This window comes from Lepisma saccharinum, chromosome 30 (assembly GCF_977018435.1).
Source record: "Lepisma saccharinum chromosome 30, izLepSacc3.1, whole genome shotgun sequence".
In the NCBI taxonomy this organism is placed as follows: Eukaryota; Metazoa; Arthropoda; class Insecta; order Zygentoma; family Lepismatidae; genus Lepisma; species Lepisma saccharinum.
Genome location: NC_139258.1, coordinates 31,629,361 through 31,653,656, shown reverse-complemented (window position 1 = coordinate 31,653,656; position 24,296 = coordinate 31,629,361). Strand labels below are relative to the sequence as shown.

The 24,296-nt window shown below is 35.7% G+C and overlaps 1 protein-coding gene across 2 annotated transcripts in view; it reads left to right on the top strand.

The window, feature by feature from the left end:
• EloA (transcription elongation factor elongin A) overlaps positions 1-21,325 on the top strand; it is a 39,986-nt gene extending 18,661 nt beyond the window's left edge. The window contains exons 4-8 of one of the 2 annotated variants that reach the window (XM_083115086.1): positions 1,293-1,387; positions 3,820-4,019; positions 7,240-7,389; positions 14,231-14,366; positions 20,067-21,325. In XM_083115086.1, the coding sequence (XP_082971212.1) occupies positions 1,293-1,387; positions 3,820-4,019; positions 7,240-7,389; positions 14,231-14,366; positions 20,067-20,140 (655 nt within the window). In that variant the 3' untranslated portion in view covers positions 20,141-21,325. Of the gene's footprint in view, positions 1-1,292; positions 1,388-3,819; positions 4,020-7,239; positions 7,390-10,986; positions 11,202-14,230; positions 14,367-20,066 lie in introns of those variants that run through there. The other variant, XM_083115087.1, reaches the window with a different exon arrangement.
• The last annotated feature ends 2,971 nt before the right edge of the window (positions 21,326-24,296 follow it).

Below are 24,296 nucleotides of genomic sequence, written 5' to 3'. Positions count from 1 at the left end.
CGATGCAATGAGTGCCTTGCTTTAGTGAGATTGCGCATCAAAGCGACAAGTGGCACGCGACACTTATCGCTTGAGGATTTCACCAACCGAACACTGGCCTCTGCTTCCCGTCATGCCGCTACGATGTGAAATGTTGCTCTTGATTGGCTCCTTTCCAAGCAACATGTGTCACTTCGGTATGAAAGTTGCCTTGGACCGAATGACCCGTGTTGCTTTGGTGTGAAATCCTCGTATCGTTTGTCGCGTGTCGCTTTGGTGTAAAATCTCCTTGAGGAAACGGTGCAGTCAGAGCTTTTGTCCCTACGGTTCGAAAGTCTGCATTGATTTCCGACTGCTCGCTTTCAAGCGACATTTGTGGTTTGTCGCCTCGGTATGAAATATCTCTCAGGATACTATTTATATTCTAATAACATAGAAAAATAAACTCTAATACACAGTCCAAGACCTGACGTCCGGAATCACATTGAGATGTTTCTTCTTGCGTTACGCATGCTATTTATTTATTAATTTTATTTTACTTTTCTTTCCAAATTAATGCCATTTTGTGACTGCAAATCACTCCACAAATATAACTGTTTCCATCAATTCACTTACCGCCTTTCTAGAGAAACAAATCTTCACAATATATTCCATAAATTAACTAAGCCGCATTACTTTCATAACAAAATTAGCACCTGGGTCGATCGCACTGCCATCTACTTGTCATCGTCTCGGGGAACCAGTTTCTTGGGTCGTTTTCCACACTATGTTATTCAAGGCGCTGTAGTTCAAAGTGATATTGGCTCAGCCCTGATTCATACTCTTAAATCTAAGGATTTAATTTATCTATTAGTATTTACTTATATGTGAAATTAGCATTGTTGGTACTTATAACCTAAATATTCAAGTACATTATTTGAATAAGTTTTTTTTACATATACAGGGTGGTCATAAAGTATGGAACCAATTGGAGAATTGACGATCCAGATCAGCCATTGCAATGAACTGCAAGTGCACTGTGACTCAATGTGGGTGTGTCTTATTTATTTTTGCCCCCACTTCGCTCTGTGTTTAACCCTCTCAACCACAAAGAAGAATTACCTGCACATGGTCATCTTTAGTCTGTATCATGATTCACATGTAATTAGGAAACAGTACTGCCATCGGTTCCACATTTTATGGCCACTCTGTACATTCCAACCATATTCCATATTCAGTTAAGCCAGATGAGTTACAACTTTACACTTAGATTTTCTGTCTTATTTGTGTACCTTCATATCCAATTCATGAAAATCCACTTATTTTCTTTCCAGGACTAAAGTATTTTCCGGTGTGAAATGTTTTCGTGATAAGCAAGTACCTAGCTTGTATGATCTCTGCATTAGAATTCTTCAGGAAAATATTGATGGTAAGTTTCTCCAGTTTAAACAACATTGTTTTCATAACATAATTTCAGCAAAAGTTGTATGAGCAATTCTAGAATCATGTAAAATATTGCTGTAAATAAGGATTAAAATTCAAAGTGATCCTCTCACACTTGAGAATGTGTGGTAATTCTTGGAGAGAATTGTTAACTGTTGCAGGTTTTACTCATAAGTAGGGCTTAAAGTCACCAAACTATGCTAAATAAAACATGCTCTTATGACCCAAAATTTTAAAAAATATGCACTATGCCCTTGCACCTGAACTGTTTCAAACATAAATATGCTGAGATATTTTCACATACTTTTTTTAGTTCACTTTGAGCCCTGAGTTGCAATGTACAATGAATGCTTTCCGGAAATTTTCAAATAAAAATTATTTCCTTTTGCCAGCCTGCAAAGACTTGTACTGAGAAAGGCTTCTTTCTTCTTCGGCTGACACAAGAGGAGCATATGTAAAGTAAACAATGTCATTCGGCTCAGGTTCTGTAGTATCGAGAGAAAATTTTTCTCCCAATAACATTTTTGAAATAGAGCACAATGTATGATACCCTTTGTTTTTTCTTTTCAAAAACTTTCCTCATTTTCGTTAGCACTTGTTGTCCCACTTCACCACAGCAATAATTTTATGCACTGCATTGCAATAGGCGAGGAAGGTAGTTCTCATAATTTTCAGAAAATGAACAGTGATCTTCACTTTGAAGAAATTCAACAATAAGCAAATATTTGCTCAGAGTTATTTTGGGTCAAAGTCCATTTTCTGCTTTCATTCTATTAGAAAAGGAGATTGGTTTTCACCATTTTTCAGGAAATAAACTGACGTATAATTGTTAAATCATGGTTTTTACCATTTTTCAGGAAATAAACTGACGTATAATTGTTAAAAAATCAACAATTGAACATGGGAGTAAGAACGAATCCACTTTGAAAATGGCTGTGTATTGCTGATATAACCGAAAATCTATCAAAATATCCTTTATCATGCAGAAATGGCTAAATATGCCCTTAAAAAGCACCTTAATTTAATTAGTGTCTTCATAATATGAATTTCTATATATTTAGGGAACACATCACCCTTACCAAAAGAAAAATATGCTGTCATGAAAATCCTAGCTCTACTCAAGGGAATTGTTGATATTTTGTAATAATACTTTGGCAAATATGAGGAGGTATTCAGAAAGTAAGTTCTGGTATGCTGTTAAAAATAAAGGACCAGTATCCATAAATAGCTTCTCGATATAGCCACACCCATTATTAAGGCAAATGTCAGGCAAGAACTCTTGTTCAAGAAATCTTCCACCTGATTCTTTGTCAGGATGGTTTGATAGTTCAATGTAGAACATTGGCACAGAATGCCAAGAACCCAGCTTGGCTGAGTTTTAACAACTTTTCAGTAAGTTATGATTCCTAGATGTTTCCAGTCTAATGTTGTCTAAACGCACAGCCATGAAATTAGGTGGGTGGCAGAAATTCGTGCTGTTGCCACATCAGAGCACAACCCTCTGTGTTCGAAGGTTTAAGTGGAGTCCGACATGTAGATAGGGGACTCTGTTTCTGGGGACTGTAACAAATTTTCAATTTACACGATCACCAGGTCTGTATTGAATGGGACAGAAAAGTGCCCTGGAGAGAGGTTGGTCTGATGCTCCAACTAGGCAACAAAGCCTGCTTGACATTGCCACACAGTGCGCAAGAACCAGCAACTTTTGTTCTGCTCACATTTTGCTTCTCCCATATGTGGCACCAGCGTAATTCTGCCCAGCTGCCTATTTTCATGTCCATGCGTTTAGTGATGATAAAGCCTATAGTAATATAATACCTAAAATTTGGCATGCATCTCTCACTGTGCATGCAGTAGACTTCCTACGTGTGTAGGATTGACCAATATGATTTTTTTCCAGCAGCAATATCAAATTGACTACTGATTCAGTATTAAGTTACAAATCTTCCATGAAGAGACTGAATTCATGTAGATTGCTATAATGACTTGTGCTCTAAAGAAGAAACTGTGTATTTAGGCATTTATTTTACATAACCTGAGTATTTGATTTATATGCATGCATTCATAAAAATAACAAAAACTTGTCAAACTTTTTCACAAAATTACAGGCTGTTTATAGATATATTGGATCAGGTGAATCAGTACGCTTGTATCAGCCAATCGGTGTAGGGAACTGATTAATCTTTTGTGTCCCTAAAATATATCCTCAAAATGAAAAAAGGTCCCCAGAAGTCTAATTTCTTGCTAATATTAAATAATTTACAATCTATTTTCCATATAATATGGAATTAAGTTTCCCAACACAACCGATTCTTCCCCTTTCCTTCCATTCCCTATTCCACAAATTTCATTAACTACGTAGTACAACTTCTGTAGATATAAATATTGTAATGAAACCTGCATGATTTCTGCTTACAGCTCTCGAGTATACAGGAGGCGTTCCCTATGACTTGCTTAAACCAATTCTTGACAGAGCAACTGCTGACCAGCTGTACAGTTTGGAGCATTATAATCCATATTTGATAGAAGATACTGATGATCTCTGGAAGTTCCACTGTAAGAAAGAATTTCACAAAGAAGATCGCCTTGAGTTGGAAACTTGGAGGGATATGTACATGGTAGGTGCATTTTGTTTATGTGGCAGTATCGTTAATGAATATTGCTTAGGTTATGTTTGAGTAGAATTTTTAACTCTGCTGACAGACATTCTGGTGATGTGGTGTCACATTACCTCAGGGTGCTGGTATATATTCTAATGATGATATTATTTGAAAGACATAAGTGTTGCTAAAGCCACCAATGTATTCTAATTCCTATTACACACATGTTAAAAATAGATCAATATGAAATTGTACACTATCAAAACAAAATGTACTAACACAACAAACAATAGTGTATCAATTCAACCCTTAAATGAAACTATAATAATTTCAATAACTTTTCTTCCAGTGAAAATATAACATTCTGTATGTATACAATTGTAACCTATTTAGCTGAAATTTGGAGATTTTTTAATGGTTGTTGATTGATTGATAAATATCAGCTGCCATGTTTGTTTACAGTTTAATGGTAATGACACTCTTTATTAGTATTTTGTGCATTTTTCTGCACAAAATGTTTACTATTACTGAATTTTAAATCAAGAGAATTGTCTGTTTACATTTCCTTTCGCATCAGCTTCACACATATATTTTATTTCCTTTATTTTCCTATCTTAGAGCCTAATAAACATCATTAAATGATTACAAGATTAATGTACTTCCACTAAAAGTGATTCTGATATCTACAAAATCCTTATGTACATTATTCTATAAATTATTTATTTAAAGTAATTTAAATTTTTAAAAAATCACCTGATTTAAAGCAACTGTGTCTAAGATAATGTTTGGAGATACTTGTTTGGAAGGACATATTAGCAACACGTTGTGAAGAATCTTCACAAAGATCATGAAAGATAGAAGAAATAGAATGCTAGCAATTTGCAATTAAGACAATGTGAAGACTATACATAGATGTTTAATGTTTAACTTGTATTTACACACCGCAGCCCCTGACACACACGCAAGCTTTGGTTCCAATCAGTGAAACATGGCCTTGGAGATTGCGCGACAACAATAAAATGGAATTAACTCTTGAACATTTTCGTGCAATGATTTTTTACGATTTTCGATGTGGATTATCAAGACAAGAGTGCATCGATCAACTTACTTCCACATTTGGCGATGAAGCCCCATCCCTTGCCACTGTGAAACGCTGGTATAACAAATTTAATCATGGCCGCCATTCGCTCACCGACGAGATTCGCGAAGGTCGTCCAAAATCAGTTGTTGTTCAAGAAAACATTGATGCTGTGCAAAACCTAATACTGCAAGATCGTCATGTGACACACTGTGAGATTGAGGCAACCATAGGCATTAGTTCCACCAGCATATATAAAATATTACATGATCATTTAGCTGTGAGAAGGGTATGTTCTCGTTGCATCCCACACAATTTGACAAAAACTCAAGAAGACGCTCGCGTCAATTGGTGCAAACAAATGCTCAATAAATACAATCGTGGTGCTTCAAAAGACGTATATAAGATTGTAACAGGTGATGAATCATGGATATATGCATATGAGCCGGAACGTAAACAGCAGTCGACTGTGTGGTTGTTTCAAGATGAACCCAATCCAACAAAAGTTGTTCGCGCTCGAAGCACATCGAAACAAATGGTCGCCTGTTTTTTTGGGAAAACTGGTCATGTGGCAACTGTGCCTTTAGAGGAACGTAGAACGGTCAACTCTGAATGGTACACAACAGTTTGTTTGCCAGAGGTCTTCGGTCAAATACGGAAAACAAACAAATGCCGTCGGATCATTCTTCATCAAGACAATGCCAGCTGTCACACATCTCATCTAACAACCGACTTTATGAACAGTCAAAAAATCGAATTGATGGGTCATCCGCCGTACAGTCCTGATTTGGCACCCAATGACTTCTTGTTCCCGAATGTCAAGAATAAATTGCGTGGACAACGATTTTCGTCGGGAGAAGACGCCGTTGATGCGTTCAAAAACCATATTATGGAGGCGTCTCAAGAAGATTGGAAAAACTGCTTTGACAAATGGTTCGAACGAATGCAAAAGTGTATTGACCATAAAGGAGAATACTTCGAAAAACAATAAAGCAGTTTTCAATGCCAAATTCCTGTTTTTTTATTGTTAGGCTCAAAATATAAATAGTGACCCTCGTACTGTACATGGTATTGTGTTGTTTGTTTTGCCATTTTCTGCCATGCTCATCAGGGTTTTTACTGAAACTGGATCCTAGGCAACATTGTAAATTGCAAGAAAGAAAAAGTTTAATTACTATTTTTCCTCTTGCTTGCGTTTGATACCGGTGGCGGCACATAGTGGTTCGGATTCCACTTTAAACTGTAGGTCCAATCCTGATTAGCCTAACTGTGCATAAAGTGGACTTAAAACACAATTCAAATAAATTCCTCTTGCTTGTTTTTTTTCTTTGTGTCAAGGGGAAAAAAATCACCTTTTAGTTCTTTCAACAAATATATCAGGGGTACTACTGAACTAACTTTATCATTCGGCCAAATTGTAATGTGAAATTTTGCTGATACTGATCTGATGTAAAATTGTTAAATATTTCTTGAACATGAATGGTTCATTAATTAACGTGACTGCAATGTGTTGGTTTTGCCTGTGAAAAATGGCATAATTAAACATTTACTGTACAGAGCAGGGCATATAATTGTGTATTTATATTCTTAAAAATACTAACAATATGGCAGAATTTTACACAAAATTACAAGCTATTTATAGAATATTGGATGGTATTAGTGATTGAGTACGTATTAATATGACTCATTCCTAATATTTTGGTAACATTTAGCCTTTTTCACCATAAATATATATCCAGTGTATTATGTTAATGTTGTAAAGTGCAATGTTTTTCACTTCTTTCACAAAAATGAAAGCAAAATATGAGTGTTTCTTGCAAAATATGTGCAAAAATTGATTTCAGTGACCACTGCCAACATTCACCAAAAGGGTTGTGTGTTTTCAGTCAAGTCTATTCTTTGAAACAAATAACTTTGATTTTGTACTGGCCTCCGTGGCAGAGCGGTCAACATAATGCACGAAAAAAGAGGTTCCAGGTTCGTGCCCTGGTTAAAGCATAGATGTGTCATTGTGTTTGCCTTGTAACCCATTTCATCAATCATCCTCATAGTCGTGATGAACCCAAGAGATAGAAAATAATTTAAAATAACTGATACAGAAAGATTTGAGCTAATTTTTATGTTAATGAATTTTAGCTATTTTGGTGTTTTCTCTTTCAGCGTTGTGTGGACGAGAGGGAAGCAAGGCTAAAAGTAGTTACTGAGAACATTCGAAAGCTGTCGGAAGCTAATTCACTTCCTGTTAGGAAAACTAAGTTGGCATACATAGAAGGTGCTGTAAAACCACCACGCAATGTTGCAAGACAGCAAGTAAGACATTTGTAATATAATATTTTTAGTGTTATTTATTTGAGGAGGAATTTTGGATTGTTATAGAAGTTGTGATTAGGATCGAGCTGATACCAATGCTGATATATCGGTATCAGCCATTACCAGTAGTATACCTATTGAAACTTATTTTGGATGTGTTGTTAGCATTTTTAAAAGTTTATTTTTAAATTCTTTATTTACTTGATGATCTTTGTATTTTACTGCTCTTCAGTATTATTATAAATTTATATAAATATATTTGAATATGAGCAAAACATTTATCTCTTAAAAAAATTGCTTTTCTAATTTATCTGAAGTAATAAGGAACATATTTTTATGGAATAATGTCAGCTGTATCCAAATTGGCTACTTGCAGCAATAGTCTGTGGTTACCAGGTTCTGTGTGAAAAAAATATATGGTTACTACAATTTAAAATCTTAATGTAAATCCAGATGAATAACATTTGTGCCATTGGTTAACTTGTATAATTTATGAAGTATTGGAAATACTCTTATATTTCTAAACATAGCAAATATTCAAAGCCTTGTTAACACAACAATATAGTGATTCATTTTTCAAATTTGGAATGGACGTCTTACATCCATTACACTGAAAGAAAGATGTGTATTTGCTCTCTCACTTGCATCCAGGTATCAAGTATGACTTTGAGAGAAGGAATTTAAAGTTTGGAATTAATTGAGGCCTCTGCTTTATTGTGCTTGAACAGAATGTAAGTTCCAGCACAAAATGTAAAAAGTTTTAATATTAGCACTTGAATAATTGAGGCCGCAGTGGCTCAGTCGGTAACGTGTTCGATCCCCGGCCGGTTCAATTCCGGGAACTTTTTCTAACGTTGGAAGCAGCCCTGGCACCCACCCAGCATCGAATGACATGGGTACCCAGGTGAAACCCTGGGGGAGAAAGGTGGTCAGGGGCGTGATGCTGATCACATCACCCCCACTCACGATGGATCAAGAAAGTGTGGGGCATTACCCCCATACCCCCTATACCCATTCATGGCATGGTGCTAAGCACAGGGGAGAACTTACCTTTTTATGAATAATTGAAGGAACTTGCTATGTTTATAATAAGATATAGATATATCCGATTGATAGCATTGATAATAGTATTTGTTATTACGTAGTGTATGGATGGCCTGACATGATTTTTTTTTGCCAGTACCGATAACCAACATTTTACTGTTTAGACATGAATAGTTTATTAATCTCTTTATTTAATGTGTGTAACCACGTGACTGCATAATTTCATAATTTAAAAAACTGAGTATTTAGGCATTTGCTTTACAAATTCAGGGCACTAAATTACAGGTTAATTACTAGAGGCATGCATATTTAGTTTTTCACAAAAACACGAAATGTGAAATAACACATTGTAATGTTAATTTCTCATGTTTCTGAAAGGTGTGAGGTGCATTTTCCTACCCTGTTTTGTCAAAAAATGAACTGCAAAATGCAAAATAGACTCTAAACCATGAAATTTGAAATGGCACTTTCTGAAGTTTGAATTATCCTGAGAGTTATGCAATTCATGGAAAATTGATTAATTCTGCTGTAAATATTTGAGAGGCAAGAATGCACCCGTTTATACAGGAATAAACTTAATACTTGGGTAACTACATAAATGTGCTATTAGAAAGGACCTGTTTATTTAAATCAAATTTAAGATTACATCACAATTTTAAAACCAAAACTATATACTGCTTTTGATCTGATTTTTCACCATTATAACACTGAAATTTTATTTTATTTACCACTTTCGAACCTGAAATTGACTGTTTTTGTATCGAAATTATGTTTTTTTATTTACCAAAAATATGTATCTCTACTAATTACAGATGTATCAGATCTGTAAAATTACCAGTAATTTTACAAATAGACTGATGTGCTTTCTTACATCTGTCAATTAATCTGTCTCATTCCTAATGTAAATGTAGTTGAATCCCAATTTTACATTCCTTCATTATATGTTTTCCCGCTTAATACGTTCAGACATCAAGGTCCCAACCAAAATAAAAGCACATTCACTTTGAACATATGTTTGCCATAACTTCCGCTTCCTGCTTTATATATTTTTCAAGCCATAAGATTTGCCTGAAGGCTATTTTCAAAAATTCATAGTTACACATGAGACAACTGCTTAGTCACCAAATCTATCTCTCTCCACAATGCTGTTGCAAAAACAAAGAAGATTATGCATGTAGACTCTGTGAATGTATTGCTTGGTATATTTGCAGAAGCTGCAAGATTTATGATCTTGGGAAAAAGTATTGGCCAGTATTGGTGATAAATTTCAACTGATGTGTATTAGCTAAGCCTTAATGAAAATTTGTCTTTCTTCTATTTATATTAGTGTTGTATTTATTGGATTTATGCGGTAAACATGGTTTAAGAATTTCCTGCGTGAAGTTTCGTATTTCCACGTTGCACAATTGTATAGTTATTTCCGATTAATTTTGAAGGCTCACTGCCTTTAGTCACAAAGGGTATGCGTCTGGAGAAGAGAGATTGGAAAAGAAACCCTCTCCCTCCAGATGCCATACCCTTAGTGACTAAAGGCAGTGAGCCTTCGAAATTAATCAGAAATAGCTATACGATTGTGCAACGTGGAAACACAAAACTTCACATAGATCAGTGGTTCCCAAAGTGTACGCTGCAGCACCCTGGAGCACCGTGGCTGGCTTACAGAGGTGCACGAAATTTTCCAATATTTTCACTGACACTTATTCAAAATATGTGCTTATTTAGTACTTTTTACATGTAAAATGGTTCTGAATTTGAAATATGTGTTTATTTTTTAACTTAAGGCAAGCAACCTAATCACACTAACTAAACGTTGCAATTGTTAGATAGGCCTACATTGTGATGGGTGCCGTGGAAAAATCTTGAAACACTAAGGGTGCCGTGAAACAAAAATGTTTGGGAACCCCTGACGTAGAAAAGAAATATAATTATGTTTTAGAGCAGTAATTTATAATTTAATATGAAAACTGGTTCCTTTTCAACTATACTATGAAAGAAATGAAGCTATGTTCGCTATCTTATTTAAGGTTTAAGAGAGGAAGAGTCGTAATTGACATATTAGAATTAGAATTAGAAATTCTTTATTCATGGGCGAAGTTCAGCCTCTGGCTGCTCTACCACTTAATGCTCTACCATATAATGTAATGATGCTTGCTGAGATTCATCTGGCTTGGTAAATCAGTTAGAGTGCCGACATAGGACTCCAGTTGAGCCACAATGTCAATAACTTTTTAGTTACATTAAATAATTGGTGACAACAAGGGAAAGAACTTGGATATCATGTACCAAGAAGAAAATCTATATTCTTAAGTAATTTACATCCAACAACTGAATCTCTCTCCTTGGTCAGTGAACAATAGAGACAGTATAGGAATTTTAACATAACCGGCATAAATGAATAAGGAAAATCTAGAATTGTTTTGTTTCCTATTTTGTTATAGAGGTTAACTGATTCGTGGTGCTTGGTTCAGTTGTTGGTCTGTACCTACTTTTGTTTGCATGCTGAATTTTTAATCAGTGAAACTGATAGATGACACAACTTTAATCTTACAACAGCGCATGAGAAGAAAAAGGATGAAACGAAATAGGAAGAAACTGGGATGCCGTAAAGTTAAACTGTAAATTTACAGTTGGCATGAACAGCATATGAACAAACTAAAATTGGAGAGGAGACATTAACAATGGAATACAGCCTTATTTTGAAAAAGAGATTTTTATTTATCATCTTATATTGAAGACCAAAGTGATTGTATGAAATTTTATTAATACCAATAAGCATAATGAACTCATAGGTAATTTTTTCTTTTACTTTTTTTGCAATTTTCTATCATGCTTTTTACATCAGCTTGACCGATTTAACTATTTTTTAATCCCATAAGAAAAATAATGCTAATAAAATTTCAGGTTATGAATTGATAGTTACGGTATATCAAATTTATATGGTGTATGGCAACCACTCAATTTCCATTACTAGAATTACACATATTTAAAAATGTGAGGTTGTCTGAAATAATTTTGCAAAATTTATTTGCTTTGAAATATAAAAATACAATTTATACGAGCAATTTGGAGATAAGTATGGAAAAACATGAAAAACTTTTAGACGATAATATTGCTAATGATCTTCAGTCTTGTCTCGTGGTATGATTACTCCAAGTAAATTACAATACATCACTGACATTTATACATAATGTAGTTTTGTAAGGTTGAACAACTTGACCAATTCAAAAGTTTCTAGGTGCCTCCCCGATGGTGCAGTGGTAGCGTCGTTGCCTTGTAATCAAGGGGTCCCGGGTTCGATACCCGGTGGAGGCACATAGTGGTTCGGATCCCACTTGAAACTGTAGGTCCAGTCCCGATTAGCCTTACTGTGCATAAAGTGGACTTAAAACACCAAATCAATCAATCAATCAAATCAAAAGTTTCTAGCATTCCATGTTGATTTCTAAATTCTTTGTATCAATTCATTTCGAAGGTTGCAGCAACCAGATAGGAAGAAGTCTCAACAGATAATTTGTGCAAGAACTCTCATCCATTGTGGAATACAAAGCCACATGTGAATGCCCCCCAAGTTACAGTGGGAGAACCCACAGAGCAGATGAGGAGAGCACTGAAAAGATCCCCCCCTCCTTCAAAGGAAAAACAAATTATCTGGCCTCTCGAAACATCTGAATGCCACCCGACACTCCTTCATTGATAAACATAAAGAAAGAAAAAGATGCCATCTTGGAGCAGAATTGTCACACGAATGTGGTTTAACAGATAGGACCACACCATCTGTTCTATGAAGATTCCAGACAGCGAAAAGCAGATGGAACCCATAGGTGACATCAGGGTGGTGCAAAGGTTGCAGGACAGACCTCTGCAAAATTTAAACAAGACTGAAACTTGGTGTCTGATACTCTTTGTCAATCTCATTTGGGACTTTGCTATGGTAGTGAAAAAACATAACAATTTACTACAGCTGAGTCAATCATTAGTGGCAATGTGCTGTGCTGTGTGGTTGAATATATATGGATAAGATTCAGCTCTTCAATGGCTTGTAACATTGAAAATGAGGCATCAAGCAGAAAAAATTTATTGAAGAAAGTTGTTCGCTAATTATCCCTAAGTGCTGTGAAAGTTTGTGCAGTGACATTTGTAGCCTTTATATTTTCGGACTTGCAGATGGGAATTTTCAACTTGAGATGAGACCGAGACACTGTCAAGTTCCCCCTTGTCTTGTCTCATCTCGAAACTGTCCCTCACACACACACAATTCAGAAATTTTATATTCTGCATTGTCTTTTGTTATACTTAGGTGTTATTTATCTTCATACCATAAAAACAAACGAAACAGGATGCAGTTTTCAAAAAGAATGCAGATATGCTTGAAATTCTCTACATTTGGTCACCATATCTTTCTTCTAATCTTTAGATTAGAACTTCTCATAACAAATTGCATTGTAATCTTAGTTCAAATGCAGTGTAAGTTAATTTTTAAAATTTCTGGTTTCTGCATGTCATGTGTTCAAAATAAAGAATTGTGATGCAGTGACATATTTATGATTTTATTTTCGGGTGGGTTAAGTTCTTTTTGCCTGTGTTGATTCCCCCCCCCCCCCCCCCCCAATGTGCTTATTTGCCTCAAGTTGAGTAAAGTAGAAATGATATTTCAGAGTGAAAGTGGGAAATTTAATCAACGCTGTTTGGATTAAGTATTCTAAGGTGTAATGATTGTTTTTGTTGATTAAAAAGAACATATATATATATATATATATATATATATATATATATATATATATCTCTTTGTAATATATTCTGCTTACCAAACAGTTGTTGAAGACTTAGATATTCTTTTCTGACCTTCATGATGTTGCTCACATTCTTTAATAAGTTGTAGAAAACAAAATTTTTACCAATACAGATTACAGTGGAATCCTGATTTTATGCTCCCCAGTTTTACATTTTGCCGCATTATACATTCACTCTTCATGGTCCCAATAGAGCAAAATGCTATAAAATTTTCCCATATTTTACATTTTCCCTCATTTTAAGTTCTTTGACCTTGGTCCCCTGAAAAACGTCAAATCGAGGTTCCACTGTACTGATACTGTGTGAAACATGTTTGAGCTGTGTTTACTGTGAGACTGCAATATGCTCCATTATAACTTGTTGTACCAACTTGTTATGGATGGGACAGATCAATTAGTGCTCATTGAAATTCGAGGATGGTGGCAGTGGCTACCGAAATTAATAGAAAATAATGTAAAACAGCTTTGCAGAAAACTTGAGTACCTTAAATAAAAACTTCAGAGATCAAGATTTCCGTACAAAACTGGGCACATTTTGGGGTCAGAAGGGGTATATAAAATTGCATTTCAGTGTTAAAATGGTGAATATAATCCTAAAATTTATTGAAAGAAGTGTACAGAAAATAAACATTTCTTTTCTAATAGCACGTTTTATGCACTTGTCAGAGTATTAAGTTTTTATACCTGTGTAAAAGAGCCCATTTTTGCTTCTCAAATTTTTACAGCAGAATTGTATGTTACTTTGCATAATTCTCAGGATAATTCAGGCTTCAGAGAGTGTTGATAAACTCTAAATTTCATGTTTTAGAGTTTATTTTGCATTGTGACATAACATTGTAGAAAAAATCATCTCACACCTTTCAAAAACATGAAAAATGAATGTTACAGCATGATGTTTTGCATTTCATGTTTCCATCAAAAATGAAATATGAATTACTCAAGCCATTCCTAATTAAAAGTATGATCCAAAGTTATAAAAAGCATTACATTTTTGTCTTTTCTTCCAGGCAAAACATGGAACTGCCCAACCTACTGCAATCCCAAAGAAAATGGAAACTAGTGTAAAGAATGCCATTATTGCTAACTTAAATAACAATGCTGCTCCTGTGAGTTTAGGAAGACCCGGCTCTTCAGGCTCCTCAGGTTAGTATTAACATTAATTTTGAAGGAACATAGATCGTGTGTGTATGCTTTTTTGTGTTGGTTTTCGTTGCGTCTTCGCAATTGCACATATACGGTCCTTTTCTCCAAATATGAAACGTGAGATGTAGCCTTTTTGTCATGCAGAGTGAGTTTCAGAACAGTCGGTTGCATGTAAACCATCACATGGTACTGAAGTTGCCAATGTCCAGGGAGGGGTTGGGGGGGGGGGGTTTAGCTTGGTCGTTTGTACATGAGCCTATCTATGCTTGCCTCTAATTAGAGCAGAGAAATCCATAGGACTAGCATCAGATCTTTTCACCAAAATGTTCTGACATGGGATAACAAGGATCCCTGTTTCCCGTTCCATCTTGTGAAAAAAGTGGAGGAATGTGTGGGCAGTATAGCCTTGTCCATGTGTCGAGTGTTCTCTTCGTACAAGCAAATATAAATATATTAATAACTTACGTTTTGCGAGTATCTATGTTGCTCCTGCGACGTTTCGGGATGCAACTGCTCCCTTCCTCGGGCTGTTCACATTTAGGTTATATATAATTCATAACCACGTCGACCTCTCCATAGGTACAGGATATGGGATTGGTAAAAGGTGTGTGGTTAAAAAACAAAAAAAGTATAAAACCCATTACAGGTGCACGTCATAGTACCATGCTGTTTCCCCGATTAGAAACTGCTCCTTGGAATGTTAAAACTTTAAAACTGTGAATAGCCACGGCCCGCGTGTGCTGCAATTGCAATACTCAAAAGTTTCCTCGTAGAGCGTGAGGTCGGGTGCCTCCCCTCTCTTTCTCCTCTATTTCCCCTCCATTCCCCCCACTCCTCCTCCATTCCAGTTCACGTCAAGTCTAGAGAGAATTCCTCTTCCATTTGAGCTTGGCGTGCTACTTCCAGGGTTACGTTAAATCCTTTTTTTACGTATTCCTTCCCATCCCACTTCTTGAACATCTTCCCCCACATCTCATCAATATAATAACTCTGATCGCGTTGTGAGCTTTGACGTCGTAAATTTATACCCCAGTGTTCCTAGAGAAAAAACTACTGACGCATTGCAAAGATGGTTAATGAGTAAGGGTATAGATGTCGCCGAGGCATGGGAATATGTTAGATGGTTTAACCTGTGTATGGGGTTTAACTATTTTTGGGGAAACGGGAGGATATGCATTCAAAAAGAAGGGCTAGCAATGGGGAACCCAGTCTCAGGAATTGTCTCTAGTATATTTATGCATTTTATCGAAAAGGCAGCACTTAGCCTCATAAACAGGGAAATTAAGTTCTACAGCAGATGCGTAGATGATATCCTTGTTATTGGGGAGGAGGAGGAGGTAGAGAAACTAGAGAACGTGGCAGTTGGTCTTGCGTTCTGCAATGTGACGCAGGAGGAGGTTGTGAATCTGGTCCTTATGTAGGCAACGCAGGCCAAGACGGCGACAAATGACATTGCTGACAGTGGACTGCACCACATTGCACCTCTGGCCCATGTCATGTTGGGGTGGTGGATTCTCCTGGACTGCAATTTGCGTACAGGTTCAAGTCTCCCGGGGGAAGCGTAACAACTTTTGTAACAACAAATGCAGGTCAAGTTCTATCACCGAAGCCAGCTATTTGTTCCTTTCTATGGGTTGTAGATGGAGAGCCAGGACATATAGCCACAATTTTAGGATTTTTAGTTCTTATGTGCAGAAGTTATTTCTAATTGAATGTTATGTACATCATGTACACAGAAGTTTGCTTTTGTGTGCAATTGTTTAGCTGTTGCCAGTGACGTGCGGTGACGTCGACACTTGGGGTAGCAGTCAGTGGCGTGCTCAAGGGGGGGGGGGTTGGTGTGGGTCACACTCCTCCTCCCTTTAGGGCCAGTATTCCTACAAAAATGAAGAATGTCAATAACAGGAAAAGATTGCAAAATTATGAATGAGTACTAGAAAAAAGTACACGTAACCCCAACCACATTCAAAAATAAAAAACGATTTGATTTGACTCTAAGCCAGAGATCTTGGGTTCGAATCTCGGATTGGCCATTTGTGTTCTTTGTGTGTGTTCCTTCATCTATTTTGTTGTACCAAAGGTGGCGGAAAAGCGAAGTAAAATAAACAAAATTGAGCAATCAATCAATGATTTGATTTCATTTTTGTTACTTAGCGTCACTTTTTTGTCAGATTTGGTTAATTGCGAAGATGATACGATGAAACTGATGAAGGGACGAGCACAGGGAATGCCCATGCCCGGGTCGGGGTTCGAACCCGGAACTCCTGGTGTCGTAGCACGCTGTGAAAACCACTCCCCCACGCTTGGTTGATTTGGTGACAGGTAACAAAACACAACACACTTTTTTGTAGTTTCTTCAATGATATTCATTTGACTTTTTGAGTTCTGAGATACATTTTTCATTCCAAATTATTTCATTATTCACTGCAACACATAGGACAAGAATGCGCACTCATCACGGGTTCGAATCCTAGCCTGGATTGTTCATATGAGGTCCCTTCACCAATTTCATCATATCATCACTCCATCCTCATTTTCGCGATAACCAAATGTGGCAGAAAAGCGAAGTAAAATAAACCAAACCAACAACAATATGAACACGCGTTCTCTTGCCCAAATAAATACATCCGTATTTATGACTGTTAGAGACCAAGACTAGTATATTTAAATAAAACACTACTAAAACGAGAGTCAGAGAGAGCCTGAGCACATATTTGTAATTTAATCATTATATATTCCATATTTGAAAAAAAAAAAGAAAGAAAGCATAACATTATTGTCTGCACATAACACGTTCCCATTTCATAAATAATAAATCTACATCCCATATTATACATACACACATATTGTACAACGTGTAAAAGGTTGTGTAAATACAGAGAACATAAGTACTGCAGAAAATTTTACCCTGTGTTCTTTAGAGGATTTACAAAAAAATTATGAGAAACCAATCCCCTATCTGTCCTATAGGAGATAGACTGGGGGACCTGAAAGCCTGGGCTTTCAACCATTGCAGCGGGGGGCGAGGGGACAAGGGAGGTAGAGGTAGAAATCTTCCTTTTCCTTGGGCTGGCCGTTTCTACCTGGAAACTGGTCTGGCGGAAGAAGAGCGAGCTAGGGTATCCAGCCAGCTTTGCCCGCGGAGAACACCGATGGACGAGAAGCGCGTGGAAAAGACAGTGTTGTGTATGCTGTGGTGGCTTTAATAAGACAATAAATATTGTGATTTGAATGTAATTCGAGATGTGAGATTGATTGATCTATCTCTGCTAGACTAGCTACTCCTCAGTGCACGTCACTGGCTGTTGCAACTTGCAAAACACTACTGTAATTTTTTATTTTGTGCCTAACTGATCCAATCAGGTCGTCACTTCTGGCAATATTTCAGTTTAGATTTGGGTTGAGCCGATACCAGTGGTATTACTATCAGGAGGTATTCTTTGGAAATTGATCATCGATACTTTTTAAAAGTCCAGCTCTGGGTCCATAAAACTGCTGCATAACACTTTCGCAGAGTGTAAATATCCTGGTAATGATACAAAATGCAGAATTTTCAATATTTTTCCAACAATGTTGTTGGGAGAAATGTATTTTGTGATTAAATCAATATTTCATGTGAAATTATGAATAATTTTAACCAAACATCTGGTGGATTGTTATGGTATAATTGCAATGGAAAGCTTGTATATTAAACTTTATAAATTTGATTTGTTTACATTTTCAACTGTCGCTATCAGCTCCATCCTAGTTTTGTTCCTTATGAACGTGTGGAAAACGTGCTACAACTAATGAAAACATCAATATACAGAAATTCATATCAGTATTAGCAATACGAAAATAATGATATAGATTAACAAAAATGGTATTTTTTGAATGATTGGTATTTTCGATATCCCTTGTATTTTCAGTATTCCTGGTATTTTTGTATGTTACAAATACCAAAACTCAATATTGGACAGCTATCATAAGGCCATGTATGCATAGGAGATGGCCAGTCTGCAATGAGATAGATTAGTGTGCCAGCTTTCTTGTCGGTTTTGAAAAAGAAACAGACAATGGCTTGCTTTGTGAAAAATTTGTAACATATCAAGTTTCCAGTGTCATTTGAAATCAAGGGTTAGATCCCTTTTGGATAATAAAAAGATCACACCAGAGTTATAGCCTTCCACTATCGCAAGCAAGGAGATATTTCCAATCCCTTCAAGAGACCACTGTCTGCTATACTCGCTATGTGCACATGACCTTAATCTTTTAACAGGATGTCTCCCAAAAAATAAATCCAACATTCTTGACTTTTTCTTTACTTTTTTTTTCTTTTATATATTTGACCCCTACTTAGGTAAAGTTGGAAATTAGGAAGTAAGAAACCTGGAGGAAACTCTGGAGAGTTAATCTTTTGGAGTTCAAGGCCATTTTCACAGGTAACCCTTGGTGGCTGAGCAAATTTTGAGGAATTCTAGCCAAAAATAGCGAAGTTATAACGTAAAAAGTACAATCTTGACAAAGCATCTTGATCGAGATGATCGGGCATGGTGCTGATCACATCACCCTCAGCTCGGCCGAGATCATGAAAGTGTGGGGCCCTAACCCCCACCTCCTATACGCCTTCATGCCATGGTGCAAAGCACAGGGGAGCACTTTATTTTTTTACTTAACTTTTTAAAATATATATTATTTATTTCCCCAGCTAGTGTGGTGTTTAGCCACCCTGCATGCACGTTGTCTACAAGCAGACAATTTTAATGCAACAAACTAACCTTCAAGTTGGTGCTTTTTGTGCGAGAATGAACTTCACATAATGCACAAATGTCCACTTGACGAATGCCAATAAACCCTCTGTAACCTGCTGCCTTTTTTAAAATTTTGAATTTTTTCTCTTACCCATGCAATAATGGGCAGGAAAGCACTAGGTAACCTATCTACACTATTCTAGTGAAAACATAAGTGTCGTGCACTCCTTTTTCTGGCATGCTTTCAGTTGCTTACATGCCTCTGAAGTGAACACTGTCTCCCTCAGGATTTACTGCATGCAGGAACGTTTCCTCCTCTAAATCATGGCATGCCATCCGTGAATATGGAGAGAAAAAGAACAATAACATGACGGTACGTTGTTCTAAATGCAAATTATTTCCATGCAGAAATCATTGCAGTACCCATACGAAATATCAGAGTTGTCAAAATAATGATTGAAATTTGACGACATTAAGTTATTTTATTTGAGTCAGTATGTGTTTTTTTTACATATATCTCATAAAAGTGGGAGAAAATATTGAGAATTGAACATTATTTAAATGTTTTTGGAAGTTCCTTCGAGTTTTGTTTTATACATTCATTGCTGCTTGTATTTTTAGAATAGTGTTTTGGTGCACTTGCTTCAAGGGTCTAAGTTTGTTATTCTACGAGTTATTTTCTCTCATTCTTTTATCATTTATTTCGTTTAATAGCTAACAATAGTTTTGGAAATATGCATCTTTGTGTTTATAAATATTTCACCTGATTTCGTGTAAGTGCTAGTGTAATTCAACATTGATTTTCATGGCTAATTCATGTAAATAACGTTGCAGTTAATTAGGAAACTAATAACATGCCACATTTATTTGGTCAGCAAATACATTAATATAATGCCATGTTAGGTATTCATTAGTTCTGTTTTAAAGTACCAATCACCACAAACATTAAACAACTTTCCTTTCTTTACAGTCAAACAAAAGCCACGGGTAGCACCTTTAATGCAGAAGGCACTGAAGTTAATCAAGAGCAGGTACAGAAGATGAATCATTAGTCATAATTTTCCTTTTATTTTCCTGGTAATAAATTTAAAATAAAAGTCAGGACAATAGAGTTGGTGATGAATGATCTGAATTTGAATTGCGTGTGTATGGGAGTTATGCATTGTGTGCGGCAAGTCTTTCAACATGTTAAAAACTGCCTAAATAATAAAGTTCATTCTGGCAGACATATAAGTTGCGGAAGCCAGTATTGTTGAACTGAATTGTTAAGAAACAAAATGTTGGAAAGCAATGTATAATAACAGTTTTTATGGCTTGTGCAGAAAAATATTGGATTTCACTTTAGAAAAGAAATCATGTTAGGAAAGAACTAGTGTGTAGAATTAGAAAATGTCATTTGGTATATAAAAAAATCAATAATTCATTGTGAATGATTTGTTAAATCAGACTTTAAATATGCTTTTCAAATATAATACCAGCTAAATAATATTTGATTAACTATCGGGACAAAAATATTGAGACTTCACAGTTTTGCAAAGTTTCTGTGATAGAAACTTGTAAAGTGCCTGAAGTTGAATTTTCTGTCGAGCAGAAATTTATAGAAGTACAACTGCAACAACCAAATGCTATTATTTACTATTCACATGATGTGAACAAGGAGTAAATGAATTTTATCAGCTACTTTCCTGTTAAACTATATGAATATTTTGAGAATGTAATTTTAGAGGGACTGTCTTCCTGACATGTAATTGACTGCTTATATAGGTTGTAATGTATTTATTTATTTATGTTTTTATTTCCTGGCTGTTATTTGTTCAAATCATGGTTACTTTTCTGAAGTCTTTAGTTTTGGTGTCAAGAAATGAATGCATTGTAGGATTTTTGATTGTCGGATTTTTTTTGGCCTCCAGCCTCTACACTTTTTCTGGAGAGTTTGTAAATTCTAATATAAAATAGACTTTGATTTATTGAAGAAAAGTTATCCATGCAAACAAATGTAAACGCAAGCAGGGAGCAAATATCATAGTGATAGATTTTTACCATTTGTTGTGGTATTTAATTGCTGAGACTTATTTTGTGTTCCTGTGTGGTGATTTTATTGTAAATATTTCTATGAAGAAATTGGTTCTGAGAGCCCACATTAATATATACTGTTCATATCGTATATCTATATATTTTGTGTTGATTTCTTTCAAGAAATATACTCTTTGGTCCTTTTGTTTTATTGTATTTCTTGTTTTCTTTTATTGTGCAACTAACTGAAGGTTGAAAATGTGTACTCAAATTCAAAAATACATGTACACATATTGTCCATCATATTTATCCACTTTGTTTTGTGCAATGTGTGGGTTCTAGAATTTAAACAGAACTCTCTAACAAGGCAGGGGCTACCATCTTGAACACTACCACTATAAATCAACCTCCAAGAGTAATGGTTGTGTCCATATATCTTTGAATTTTGCTGTACAAAATGTAGATGCTTCTTTTTAACCCTTTAACTCCCATGTAATAAAATATGAGCATCTGGAAAGTGATGTGAGCTTATGTGCTTATAGAAGAGAGTACTTTGTGATGAAGCTGAAAATTTACCGATGCCGATATTTAACCGATTCCGATACATAAGATTATTAAACAGAAATGGAATGTTATTTTCAGCATGACATAAATTAATTTGCTATGTACATTTCTATTGCAAATCATATGTGTGTACATATGTATTCTCAAGGGATGCAAATGTACAAGAAAACAGTTATTTTGAGTGTTTTTTTTTATTGTATCTTTTGTCTTTTATCTTTGTGTAAGCTTGAGAAAGTTCTGGGAAACCAGGATGGAACGTCGCAGATAAAATAAAAAACCACTAAAAATAATGGTTCATATTTAGACATTTTACAAACCTTTAAGAAGAAGATAGATTCTCAAGAGATTTAACATTAGTACACAAGCAGTTCTTTGAAATGCAAAACGAATTTCTGTTCTTAATATTGTAAATTTAATGCTGCCAGATTGAAATTCAGGTACATGAGTTTTTGAAGCACTTCTGGAAGTAACATACTTCTTCTCTTATCGCAAATCTGTCCAGCAACACTGAAAACTAGTTCACTGAATACTGGCCACTTGCTTCATTGGATACTCATTATTGAATTTACAATACAACAGTAGATCCTGATCACGAGGAATAGTCTGTTCAGCAATGTACTGCTCTATTCTGATTTTGAGGTAGTTTGATCCTCAGAATGAGTTTTTACAATAATTTTATCTTAAAAACTCCACAGTGATGAAGATCCATAACCTAATTTTCAATAAATCTTACAAAATTAAAATATAAAACTTATTAGAAGGTAAAAGTCTAGTATAATCTGTACTGGTTTAAATATCGGATTTTTGCCGATATGTCAATTTCTGCCGATTTTCATACATCTGTAATTGGCTTCGGCACATCTCTAGCTATTTATAAATATTAGGCCTGGACCTAATTGCAACTGTTCTTTGAAGTACATGGTCCAGAATTAACACAAGTAACTAGGTGATAGCAATGAGTTTTGCTTTGAGAGACTTCATATTTAGACATTTTACAAACCTAGGCATATGAATTCCATGTATATATCCATAAAAAATTCAATGACACTACAGGCTATTGATGGATGATATATTCCGTAGCATTCTACCCTGTAGAACAGGGATTGAACCAATGGGGAAGTAGCTCATTCCCCAAATAATAACACTTGATTGCTGCGACGGCCCAAGAAGGGCCGGAAGTGAGGTAATTAACCTAGCATAAGTAATTAAAAGACATAACAGATGTTTTGTCCCAACCCTTCTGACTGAGAATGGCAGGTAGCCTTTATTCCAGCAGTCTTACTCCTCTTAGCGATGACCAAAAAAAGACCTCTTTCATCTCGACCCTCCTAATTTTGTTACCTGTCACTCACCTTCACCTTAAGGTCGGCATCCTGTCAAAACCTCTTTCCTCAACAAAATCCAGATGCAAGTTCAGACAAGTCTTGGCATGATTCTACCCGCACAGCTGGGGTATGTTACGATTCTATCAGTAAAAATTTCAATACTTTTATTTAGAGATGGGCCGACGAAATTTTGGCTGAAACCGATATTCTACAGGTCTGATATAATATTCAAAATGGTCCTTGAAGATTCGGAATGGTTCATTGACCTCCTGAATAAATGTGTTTCGAGGTGAGTGCAGTACAGAAGAAGTTGCATATTTAGACCTTTTTTTTTTTTTTAAGTAGAACATGGAGATTAGCCATTTAAATTTAAACAAAATGGCAGAATTTCACACAAATAATAAGATATTTATAGTTATATCGGATGGGTAAAATGATCGGTGATTTTACCGATACACCAATAGGCCTATATCGGCTGATACAGATCGAGTACTGATTAATCTGTCCCATCCCTACATTGATAAGCTGATATGTTAACCCATAGAGTATCCATGAACATCCAGAGGATGTGCCATCAGTTTGGAGCCATATCCCTGGAAGACACTTATAACAACAAAAATTACTGAAATGAAATTATATGTGTGAAATATCATGGTGGTTACTCACTGGGAATTCTGCAAATTATGCATGAATTTTCCTCTGTAGACGTGAAAAATTGCAACTTTTATTAATCTAAATCATATTGAATTTATACATAATGCCCTGGGACAAGTTTTTCACAGTTTAGTTTTTATTTTTATCAAGGAAGGAAAAGGAAAGAAAGCTACATTGAAAATAAAACTGAATTCTCTCAATCCGTTTACTTTGTAGAACGGTCTATCTGACAGATGGATACAGGGTGTCTACCAATCTGGAAAACCTGGAACAGTCTGGGAATGTACTTTCTTCTGGAGAAGTCATGGAAATCGTTTAATGCATACATTACTAAATTTAACTACAATTATGTATTATTTATACTATAATTGTTATTCATGATGGATGCGGTAAACGCGGCTTAGTGAATAAAGACAGAGTATCTTCGAAATTAATAGAATTTGACTATTAAATTGTGCAACGTGGAAATACGAAATTTCTAAATTTCACGTAAGTAATATAATTGTTATGTTTTTATATAAAAATAATTATTTGTTTATCATTTGTGGCCACGGTGGCTCAGTCGGTAACGCGTCTGACTACCATGCTCAAGGTCCCGGGTTCGATCCCCGGCCGGTTCAAATCCGGGAACTTTTCTAACGGTG